The following is a 12,717-nucleotide window of genomic DNA, read 5'->3' on the forward strand; positions in this document are numbered from 1 at the left end:
AGTATGAACTCAAATGGTTGTTGACTATTTAAAAACAGTTTTCTATTTTTTTTTGGATATTTTGTTTTTTCTTTACAAGTTTAATTGGTACTTTTTTTTGTACTATTCATCCCCCTCTATATATTCCACTGAACCCTTTTCTTTTTTCTTTTTAAAAACCTTCCATCTTGGAAGCAATATTGTTTATTGGTTCCAAGGCAGAAGAGTGGCAAGGGCTAGACAATGGGGGCTAAGTGATTTGCCCAGGGTTACATAGCTAGGAAGTGTCTGAGGCCAGACTTAAACCCAGAACCTCTGGTCTCTGGGTCTGGCTCTCAATCCACTGAGACACCTAACTGCCCCCTGAACCTTTTTCTTGAAACAAAAAAAATGAATTCACATTTACTAAATTTGATACACCTGGCACACTTTATATTTCTAGTCTCTACTTCTCTATCAAGAAGAAGTGTTTCATTATTTGTTCTCCTGGAGCAAAACTAGATAGTGATTTATTTTTTAAAGTATGACACTACATACAGTCTCAAGAATGCTTGTTGTTTATAACCAACATGGAAATGTTTTGCATGATTGCACATGTATAACCTATATAAAATTGCTTAATATTTCAGAGAAGGGGACAGGGAGGGAGAGATTTTGGAATTCAAAATTTTAGAAAATTAATGAATGACTACTGTACTCTCTCGTTCTAGAATTATTAAATAACACAACAATATGATAGAATACATTTGGGCAAGGCTTGTTGAAGCCTGTCCTTTCCTTTAGTCATATGAATGGGATTGTTGAAATGCAGCTCTTTAGTTCCATAGCCAACTTCAACAGGAGAGCAAGGTGGCAGGTTGCTAGGGGTTAACTTACAGTATGACAGCAATTTACCTCTACTTAAAAGACATATCAATAAGTGTACCATTTAATTCCTTACCAAGTAAGTAGGATGCAATATTAATGCTAATGAAACCCAATCATCAATGAACACCAGTATTTTTGAGGCAAACCCTATTTTTTTTGGTCAGTATCTAATACGAATAAGGTTTGCTTAGGTCAAAATTCATTTGAGATTTGCTTTTATAATGAATAGTATTGGTTCTGTCTTGATTAGCTGAATTTGTGTCCTAGCTCAATTTACTAAAAGCACAATGCATATAAACAGTGTACTGGACTCAAGAATAAACCTCAGATGAAAAGCACTTTGCAAAGGGTCAAAATTTATGCTTATTACATGGGGAGAATGGTATGGTCCAAATTAGCTACCAATAGTAACCTTCTGGAGACTTTATAAACCTCCAAAAATAACAATTATACATTCATCTCCATTAATGTAGCCTTTTGGGTTTTACAATCTTTGATTGATCCCTAACTCTGTAAACCTATACCCTACTTAAAACATGTAGCCAGGGTATTTTACAGAAATGTTATAGTGTAGGAAAATACAGAAAAATCTTATCTAACGCAAGAGCCTAAGAAAAGAAAACAGAAATATTCAAGTAGTAATTACATTAGCAGACATGATAATCACTTCGTTTTTTAAACAAAAGAATTTTGTACCCCAGGACTCCATTCCCCAGAATCCTACTTTCATCCTTATGTTATGTCCTTACGTTTTGGAGATAAAGCTTCTATAACCTGCGCCTCTTGGCTTTCTTCTTCCGCTTTTGTCATCTGGTAAAGTTGTTTTTACTCAGGCTTTATCTATTTCCTCCACTTCAAGTGATTATTAATAAATCTTATAAAATATATAATACTTGGGAGTTATTGGATATTAATTTTAATCTTACAGTGATCATTTTCAATAGGACTTCTTTACCAGTTGGGAAACAAAGGACCAATAGTATCTGGCTTCTGTATTTCAAGAACAGACTCTCTCTGTAAGCAGTCCCTGCCCAAGTCAAAGACCAATTCAATCAATGTTAATATCCACGTTATTAGAAAGGCAGTTCTGAGAAAAATTGTGTTGAAGTCCCAATACTTAATAGAACTGTAATCAGGTAAATGTTAAACATTGGTAAATGTTTAACAATTGGCTCTACAGTAAATGCCTCCATGATATACTTTAAAGTTGTATCTGCATTAATAACATATATGCAATCATTAAAAAAAATTTTAAATCCTTATCTTCTGTCTTAGAATCAATTGATTCTAAGGCAGAAGAGTGGCAAGGGCTAGGCAATGGGGATTAAGTGACTTGCCCAGGGTCACACAGAAGTGTCTGAGGCCAGATTTGAACCTAGGACCTCCAGTCTCTAGGCCTGGCTCTCAATCCACTGAGCCACCCAGCTGCCTGCAATCACTTTCTAAAGTCTAGAAAATGAACAAAACCCATAACAGCCCTGATTTGTATAATTTGCTAACTTCTGAGGGATAAATACCAACATTGAAAATTTAGTGATTTAACCTCTCTTATCTTCATTGCAAATTAGGGATATTACATACTATTGCTTTTTAGACAATGTATAATGGTATGCCTTGTAAATGTACAAGTATACACGTGTGCAAGTTATTACTATTTTAACCAAAGAATTACCTCTGGCTGCTCAGAGATTGAATGGAATAATTTAGAAGTGATTATCTAGCCTAGAAGTACTTTGCCTGAAAAATGCCCTCAAATGCTAAGAGATGGAGAATTATTAAACGATTTAAGTGTGAATTGTTATAATTAATATTATATCATTAAATCAATTGAAACAGGGATGTTCAAAGTTAGAAAGAGACTCAGGGACATCTGGCCTAAGCTATTGCAGTTATGCTGCCAGAAGTTTACACACTAAAGACTTTCTTTTATAGCTGAATTACCATAAGCCAAATGAAAAGCACGTTCCTTTTCTTTGATTTAAATACCTTTTTTAAAAATTGCAACAATAGATAAAAACCTAGAAGCCTGATAAATCAATTTGGCCTCTCTGAATTCACTGTACATATATGAACAATACCCAAAGGGAAAAGGAGTGATGAGGTATAACACCTTTAAATCTGAAAGTTTTTTTTTTTTAATCAAATAGAACTAAGGGGTTTAGAGTTGTTAGTGTCAACTTCATTTACCCAGGTTTGCTGAGAAAATGCTGTGAGGGCATTCAACCATCTTTAGAAATAGAGCTTATTGATGAGGTTATGGTGAATAGCAAATGATTTCAGTCTTCTAGGCTACAAACTACTAGCTATGGAACTAGGTTCATTATTTTGATACAATACAGAAGGAAATTATGAGATTAATTTTTTCCCTCAAAGTTAAAAAAAAAGTATAATGTGCTATATATACAGAGGGACTGAAGTAAAAAAGGATTTTTTTTTTGTTATTAGGACTTTTGGGAGGATTTTTTTTCTATGTAAAAAATATCTATAGGAGATAAAAACAAAAGTGATTAAGAATTTGAGTCTCTTTATAGGTATTAGGACATTAGAGTTTCTCCCTTTATGGAACACCAAACTAGTGCTAGAAATAACACGACATAGGAATATTCAAAAGTTCACACATATAATAAAGTTTACAGAGTTTAAATATAAACTTTAAAATTTATGGATATGGTATAGTAAGATGCATGAATTCCAAATGACTCAGATTGGCATGTGATATTGGCATGTACTTTGTACACATGCACTTTGAGAGGGTGGGACTATCACCAGCTGCTCAGATTTCTTGGTCTGTCACTGAGCTGCACCCAGAAATGATATTGTTCAAGATAAATATCTTTACTTCAGGGCCAAAATCTAACTTGTAGAAAATTCTGGTTTCATGACACCAGGTAGTCATATGGCTTATTTACATATTCTTTTAATAAAAGTCAAACTAATCCATGGTTTAGTTTCATAGAAGACTGACCACATCTTAGAGGATACTTGCAGCATTCTAACTTCTTGAATACCAGTGTGAGTGTCATAAAATCATAATTAAAAAAGGCACAATAATTCCAAAGACACCCCAGCCCCTCAAATCCAAACTGGATCTTGGCTAAATGCAAAACCGAACTTCTACCTAAAGAAAGCTATTCAAATCATTCCTATAAGTGAAGGTTTCCTTTTCTTTTTTAATAACCTTTACTTTTTGTCTTAGAATCAATAATTGATTTCTAAGACAGAAAGAGCGATAAGGACTATGCAACTGAAGTTAAGTGATTTGCCCAGGGTCACAGAGCTAGAAAGTGTCTGAGGTCACAATTGAACCCAAGACCTACCATCTCCAGGCCTGGCTTTCTATCCATTGAGCTACCTAGCTGCCCCAGCAAAGGTTTTCTTAAAGAAATGCTTGTCTTGTGACTTTGACACAAGTCTTCTTTCCAGGATAATTCACTCTACTGAATTGTTATGATGAATTTACCTAGTTATAGTTTATACTGAAAATAAAACTTTGTGAAAACAGATGTTTTCCCCTCAAATTCTATGGCTTGACCCTCATCCACAGCCCTTTGCTTTCAAATATAGAAACAGCTGGTGATTGCCTCTCTAGGGAAATAATAATTTTTGAAAGGCCATCCAGTTTTTGAGGACATCAGTTTTCCTCTATGTCTCTCTCCACAAAGGAGATGGTCTCTGAAAAAGTTACTAGAATTAGGTTCACAGATGGCTCTGAATTTTTTCATTTGTAGGCACAAAGAACAATCATCAAGCACTAGCACAGTATTAAGTTTTGCCATTTTGGGTCCATCGTTAGGGTCTGAAAGGAAAGTATATGTTTGTTAATGGGTGAGTGTCTGTAAAAAGAAATATTCTCAAAGCATGATAGAGGCTCATCTTATGTAATATCTTTTCTAATTTCTAATTTTATTTCAGCCCTACATGATTCTTGGTATTTAATAAATAATGAAGTATCACCCAAATTAGTATTTCATAAACAGCCCCATTAATTTTCATATAAAGTTTAGTAGAGGTAAATGGGAAAAGGTAAGTTAAGCATTCTATGTAGTTTTTTGTTGTAAGTAAAACAAGAATCAAAAAATCTCTCCAGGAGAGAAGGAAAGGAGGAAGAGAATTTGAAACAAACAAAAAAAAGTTTAAAAAAATTGTTTTTACATGTAATTAGAAAAAATATATAAAAATTAAAAATAGAAAGCAACTCTGTCAGGCTTAAAGGCATAGACAATAAAATAAAACCAGTACTTAGTATATATGTACATACACAAAAAAAGAATCACGATACCATATTACCTTTGGATGCTTTTTCTTTCCAGGCAGATGAGACTCACTATGTCTGAAAGGGAAGTCAAACTAGGGGTATCCTATTAGCTTTCTCAATAAACTCACCTTCTCTCCTTGGAGTGATGGGACAGAGTCCCGCAAACTGTGAAAGCTATCTTTGATGTGGTCCCTGCGCTTTCGCTCCAGTGCATTATGATGAGCTCGTTTGTCAGCCTGAAAAAGAAAAAGAGTAAGCAAATCAGAACCAACATTTCCAATACACAGCACGAGAGGGACCAGGCTTTATTCCAGAGGCGTATGCTGTCAATGATGTCCCTGGCAACTGGACTAGGAAGCCCTGAATTGAAGGGGGGTAACTGGGTGGGGAACGGTCTCCAAACTAGGCCCTGTTAAGAGGCAGAAAAAAGGGTGAATAGCAGCAGGGTCTGTTGCTGGAACATCCAAGGCAGTTCGACATATCTGGCTCATGCACAAGTAAAATAAGTTATTCATGGGAGCAAAATGTGATTCTCTGGGAACAAGTCCTTTCCCCAACCTTCCTGATATGACAGTCAATGATTGGTAGCAAAAAAATTCCAAACAGACACAAAGTGCAATCATATCCACTACCATTTGCTTCCATAAGCTTCCCTTAAGATATGCCCAAAGAAAGACTAAATTACACACACTGTGCTTTTGCCTAAAAGAAGCCCATTATAGTGATTTTCTACTCTGTATTCCTACATGTAATATTCTCATTCGTGACCTTTTCAGGTTGTTCACAAGAAAGAGACCTCTGAGACTAATTGGGAAAACAAAATAAGGACCAAGATTCCAAATCTATTTAGGCTTCCTGATTCTTAAAACACATGCCAAGGGTTTCCCCTTCAAACAAGCTTGTGCCAGATATGCAAAGTTCTTAGATGGCAAAGCTTTCAACTTTCACGTGCACAGAATAAATGCTCCCTAGGCACCTGTTGCAAAACACATTTACTTGGCAGGATTCAAATACCCACAAATCAGTCTTTTTATCTTAAACCACTTGGAATCACAAACAAGAACAATCAGCTGAAGAGACATATAGAATGTCAATCACTGGGCTTCAAAAAGGGGAATGGCTTCAAATAGGAGAGATAGTAGAGGTTACTGTCTCAACCCAATTGAAAAGAGTTAGTTAAGCCTTATGATAGAAGGCAAGTGCTGTTACTACACTAAAGTAAGGATATAAATCATATCTAGGTTGTAAAGAGTTATAAAGACTTTAGACTGAAATTTTACCCTTAGCATACCAGTGATGCCATCGTTTATATAACTCCACTGGGTTGACCTAAAGAACAAAGTTATGTCCAAAAGGAAAGTACAAGTTAAACTTACATAGGGAACATCAAGAACTTTTAAAACGAGGCTGCAAAAACAATTATTCAATTAGGCATTGGAATGATGCACAATACCATACTAGGTCCTAAAAGATCTACTTTGCTGTAATCAGTAAGCCCTTACTTTATTTTTGTGATGTGAAAACATGATTTTAAAGTGGGGATCTAATAGGACTTGAACTACACATTCTCAATACAAGACTTGACCATTAAATGGAAAGGAGTGACTAGCATAAAAGAGGCAGCTATTACAACTTTAGTTACATCCTGATTCCTAAATACAGCATCTTATCTACTGCTCTAATTTAACTGAACACATGATTCCCATCACAGTTATGGACAGGGAACTGCCAGAGAACACAACTTTTCCTTTTCTAAGACATATGACTGGACAGGTTCTAAAAACCCGGTCACCTTGTTAACTAAGTAATAAGGACACTATCCTGAACCATAGCCATACCATAAAATATGGAAAAACCTTATGAAAACTACTAGACAACCTTAGTTGATATATTTAGGTTAATGATTTTTCATCTATTAGACCATCTAAACATATTGTATTGTCTAAGTATAAAAATCAAAGGGATGAAATAACATTTAGCATACAAATTTAAGAATTCAGTTCCTTCCTATTCTCTCCCCCTGCCTCCCTCTCCCCATCCCCACCACCTTTTCCTAGGACAAAGCTGCAAAGCCTAGGAGAGCAAACCAAACTATCTAAAGTGGCCAATACATTAGCTATTCAGAATGTAGCTGGCTCTCTAGGATCCTCTATTCCACTGAAAATATTATCTGCAAAATAAACATATACCTCTAGTCTTCAACAGGGACACACACTCAATAGCCCATGATTCTTCTGCTTATTACAGTATCCTAATTCCTGGCGTTCCTTCCATCTCAATGCTATTCAGTTTATAGGGCTGTACAAAGAAGCAACACTATGAAATAATCCATCCTGATCTTCTCTCTTTACCGCCACCCCCCCCCCCCAAACCAAGATTTCCTCTCATTCTTAGGAGAGCCTTACAAATATGTTAGAAATCAAAATGGACCTGATTTCACTAAGTTCTAAATTAGATAGGTGGAGCTAAGCACTATTTAAGACTAAAATCATCCCCATAATGCACTCCTCTCTTCCCATTCACTGAGCTCTGAAAGGACTCAAATGGACAACAAGCCTTTTGGTTGAAGAACTGTAAGTGAACTTGGCTTTCAACCATCAGCAGAAATCTTGGCTTGTCATTTGGGGAGCAAGCCAAGTTTGAAAAGTTGGCTCAACAATGCAGGCAGCACAGTTTGCTGCCTGGTAGAAAGCCTGGGCTGGAGACTGTTGTTTTCAAAGCAGTGGATGGAATTACAAGAGTGGTTCCAGGACCAATTTAACTAGCAGAAGAGAGAAATTAAAAAAAAAATCCCTGCTGCCATGTCCACCCCAAAATTGCCACACCTATCAATGGCCAAACTTGAAGCTCTTAGAGATGAACAAGATGAGGAAAAAGCCCTCTGCTAGCACTACCTATAATGCATGTTAGAAACACTCAGGACTAACTACACACTTCAAGTCACAACTAAGGCAAATATATACTAAATAACAGATCTCTTATCCATATTTCTAGTGGCCCAGGAGCCTACACAAATTCTTTAGGCAAAGCTGACAACTGTACTTGGCACAGATATATTCAATGTCAAATCAGGGCAGTCTGACAACACTGTCTACCATTCATCAGAATGATATGGCCAACTGCCAGACTACTACTGTTCATCAATGCCTTATTAAGTGCATTCACAGGCTGGCATTTCCTAGTTTATTAAGAAGGAAATTTCACCTTGGAGAGTGATTACTGTCAATGTGTGGCATATAGGTTTCCTCCATAGGTATGCACACACAAAATGTGTAAGGATGTGCACAGTATACAAAAAGTCAAATTCAGATGATCCTGTTGTGTGGGTAAAGATCTTTCATAAGGATAAAGTGACAATGAAAGTACCTTTCTTTAGTCAACCAAACTATCTAGAGGATGACAGTAAGCCCAGGGAAAAACTTACCAAAAGGTACCCTAGAGATAACTGCAGATGCTGCCTTTTCTCAAATAAACTGGATTCATGGTGTCTGCCAAAGTAGCATTCCTTCAGGCCATCCCAGGCTTACAAAAATACTATGGGATACTGAAGAGTGGCCCACAGATGCTCAACAGGAACTCCGGCACAAAAGAGCTTCCAGCTTTGACTCCTCTGCCAAGATCTTTATTCTTCCATTCAGTTCTCCTTCCACTGAACTTCCCACAGATGCAGCCAGAATAAAAATTTTCTACAATTTGTCCATCTATCCCTGACTCTAACAAGTACATGTTAAGTTGTTAAATGTTAAAAGCAAATGCCATTTTTTAAGCAATGTTGCTTAACTTGCAGCAAGGTTCAAACAGTCTGATGGATTCTGCTCAAAAGTGGGGGAAATATATTTAAATATTTCCTTCTGACTTTCTGAATATAGAAAATATCTTCATTCAATGTTCTCTATTACCTAGCATTACTTTTCTCTGAAAACAAGTAAATCATAGACAGTACAGAAAAATACCTCATCAGGTTGATTCCCTAAAACTAATATAGCTATACATATCTCCCCAAAATACAGGGAAATTGTTAACTTGCCTGACACAAGGTAGCAATCCACCACAACTCACAGATTCTTAAAAAATTTCTGAATTTGAGTTTAAGCTCAAAAGTACTATAAAATCCTGGTGAACCATCAAGAAAGTCTCTACTTTTAAAAAATCGATATCTGATTTCATCCATGTACTTACTACACTGTTGACATATATGTCTGGGTGAACAATAAGCATTCAGGAATTACATAGCTAGTTTTATGTCAGAAAATTAGTCTTTCTGATTCCAACGTGGATTTTTTCATCATGTTTTCTTCATTACTAAATTTATTGCAATAAGACTTTATGGCCTGGGCCTGTGATTTCACAGGGGCAGAAAAATCCCCTTGAGGAAATTTCCCCCATCTATATTTCTTTGTAACTGGTTTGCAATTTTAGAGGGCTCTAGAATACAGAGAGGTTAAGTGACTTGCCCAGTGTCACATAGCTAGTATGTGGCAGCTAGGCCTTGAACCCAGCCTGTCCTGATTCCAAGGACAGCTGTCCATTTCATACCACCCTGCTCCTAACATTAATAATAAATATAACTAGAGTTCAAAACTTCTTTTTAAACCCTTACATTCTGTTTTAGAATCAATATTATGTATTGGTTCCAGGGCATAAGAGTGGTGTGGGCTAAACTACAGGAGTTAAGTGACTTGACCAGGATCACACAGCTAGGAAGTCTGGTCCCAGATTTGAACCCAGGACCTCCCTCTGTGTTCAGGCCTGGCTCTTTATCCATTGAGTCAAAATAGTTGCCCCAGGGCTCAAAACTTTTAGAAGATCCAGGCACTCCTCTCAATTCTTAAGGGAGATACAAATGATATTATCTTACCTCAAAAACCTAGCATTATTCTGAAGTCTCCTGAAAGATTCAACCTGATCAACAGAAAATTCCAACCAGCAATGGTGATAGCCTGCAGTGATATAAATATACCAAAGCCCATAGGAAGAAAATATTAATTCAAGTTTCCCACAAGTTTATTTGAGAAAATAACTCTTATATTGAGTCAAAATATTAAGACAAAGCTAGAATACTTACAACTATTTGAAGGTAACTGCTTGTTGCCCAAAAATCCCAGTTTTTCCTTGAAACATGACTAGCACATTATAGATCATTTACTAGAAAAAATTTTTTTTAGAGCATAAGAAACATCTGGCTAGAACCCTGAATTCCTATTCAAACTGGTCAACTAGTCCAACACTGTAGCCATAATGCAGAAAATCACTTTTAAATAGGATTATAACAGCAAGGCACAGTTTTACCTTATTAATAGCAATAAAAGACCTATTCAGGAACCAATGACTGGAATTTCAGCACTGTAGTTACTCTAAAAAAGGCAGAGTATATCACTTTTGCCATAAAACTCATTCATTCTACTAACAAGAGTACTTTTCTTAGTTCAAATCTGAAACAAAGATCTGCTCTCCTTCCATCCTGAATACATTACAATTCTGAGAAGTATCTTGGAGAGGCTAACGTATTTCACATCAGAAATGGAATTGCACAAACCTGTTTTTAAACTTCTAGAAGATATGCTCCAATTGCAGAATGCTAAGCTAGCATGAAGAACAATTTCTTCTAAATACTTCCAGGTCTCACATACTTGTAATTCAGAGCTTAAAACCATTCCTATGGAATGTCACCAAAACAGAAAGAAAACAGAAAAAAAGAGTACGTGCAAAAAGTCCACATAGCAAATTCTTCCATTATTTAAACATTTATGGAATTAAAATAAAAGGAAAATAAATCACTTGGGATTCTTACCAAATGGTAATTTTTGCCATAGGAAATATTCTCCAAGTCATTCGTCTGAATTATTCAGATTATATTCTTCTAAGTCAAGCTTATTTTTCTACTAGTCTTTATCTTTTGCATGGATCCTAGAACATATTAAATGCAGTTTCACTTTCTCTTACAGTTAGCTTTATTTCCTGCTTCATGTCAGTCTCTTATGTCTCATGACAAAGGATTTTTATACCTGTAAAACAATCTACAAATAAGTAATTTAAAGCCCTTATAATATTGGTCCACATTAAACAATTCCCCCCCCTGCTATTCCAGCTTGATTTTCCTTTAGAAGTCAAGGTCTAATGCATCCTCCATCATGAGAAATTTCTTTCAATTAAAAAAAAATGCCCAGGCTTTGAGTTTTAGAGTACAAATTTGTTAATCATATGAAGGGGTATTCTTACTCCTCTACCAAGTCCTGACAATGTTTGTGATATTGAAAAACGTGCTTTTAATATATTTGCCTTTTCTTCATTCTCTTGTGATTGCCTTTGTACAAGATATTTGAGTCTCTGCAAGCCAAATTAAAGAGGCAAAAAACAAAAACAAAAGGATAAATTCTAGACACCTTAACACTCAGCTATAAACTTCTAGACAAAGTACTAAGATTAAATGGTTATGGTGCAAAGAAGTATATTTTAATCATTTCATGGCAATTTAAAATCAACAATCATGTATAAATCACTTGAAAATCAAAAAGGGTTTGAATAAGTAATCTCTCAACAAAGAAAGGTTTCTTGCTGAAAGATCATGACTATTTGTTCTAACTAGGAGTCTGAAAAGGAAGCATTTCAAGGACTTTTCCTGTCCTATTACACTTGAATTAGGGCCATTTTTTCAGATCACATCAAAGAAACTGAGGAGAAAAGTGAAATATTTTTTGAAATTTCACTTTAAAAAGTATAGTGTTAAAGTGGATATACTATATTAAGAAGATTTACAACAAAAAAATCCAAAATAAAGATTCTCTTTCATAAGTAATGCGAAATTTTTTGACAAGTCAATGTGTTAAACTGTGTGTTAAAATAAATTTTAAAACAGCAACCAAAAAAAACAAAAAAAAAACAGAAACAGTTTTCAGTTCTAATAGAACAATTACATCCTGGGGTTTCTCTTAATATGTTTTAAAGGCTTTCTTTTAAAGGCCCAGGTCTTTGGATAAGATTCTGACTCTTTGTTGCTCTGATAAAGCAAGTCTAATTCAGCAAGAATTTTGATTTTTAAAAAAATAATGATTATTCCTTATTGCTCCCAATTGTAAACTATCAGGAATTTTGTTGTACTTAATTCTCCCCTTTCCCATTCTAATCTCCCTTTGTTTTATGCCTCAAAAAGTCTTTCCCCCCACCCTACTTTATTAAATATCTTCAGGTTTCCACTAATTTTAGACACATATCTACATCAACTGAACCAAGCATTAAATATATTAATACAGAAAACCAAAGAAACGATCTAACACATTTTCTTATGTCTACCCCTCTTGCAAAAACTGCCCACTCTCATTCCTCTCCTCCACATCAACTCCAAAGCTCTTTTTCTTTGGTTTCAAAGCCTGCTTCAACCCATGGGCCTAGAACAGTGACATTCTGCTACTGTTCCTGTATGTGCAAGTTGTGGCTTTAATTTCTACATTACATTCTTATGTAATACTACTATGCTCTTTAAGAAATACAGTATTCATATAGCTATTCTCATTTTTGATGATCACATGTGCCTCCTCAGTAACAACCGGCATCTCCAAATACACTCTGGGTTGCTTTGCCTTCAAATAATGACAACAACTTAATTCAGACCTTCTTTC

The 12,717-nt window shown here is 35.5% G+C and overlaps 1 protein-coding gene across 10 annotated transcripts in view; it reads right to left on the bottom strand.

The window, feature by feature from the left end:
- MAX (MYC associated factor X) overlaps positions 1-12,717 on the bottom strand; it is a 32,421-nt gene that overhangs the window by 17,344 nt on the left and 2,360 nt on the right. For all 10 annotated transcript variants that reach the window (XR_008914998.1, XR_008914999.1, XR_008915001.1 and 7 more), the window contains one exon: positions 5,230-5,337. Coding sequence is in view for 6 of the 10 variants with exons in the window: in XM_007473043.2 (XP_007473105.1) it covers positions 5,230-5,337 (108 nt within the window). In the remaining 4 variants the exon portion in view is untranslated. The remainder of the gene's footprint in view (positions 1-5,229; positions 5,338-12,717) is intronic.

The sequence above is a fragment of the Monodelphis domestica genome, chromosome 1 (assembly GCF_027887165.1).
Source record: "Monodelphis domestica isolate mMonDom1 chromosome 1, mMonDom1.pri, whole genome shotgun sequence".
Classification (NCBI taxonomy): domain Eukaryota; kingdom Metazoa; phylum Chordata; class Mammalia; order Didelphimorphia; family Didelphidae; genus Monodelphis; species Monodelphis domestica.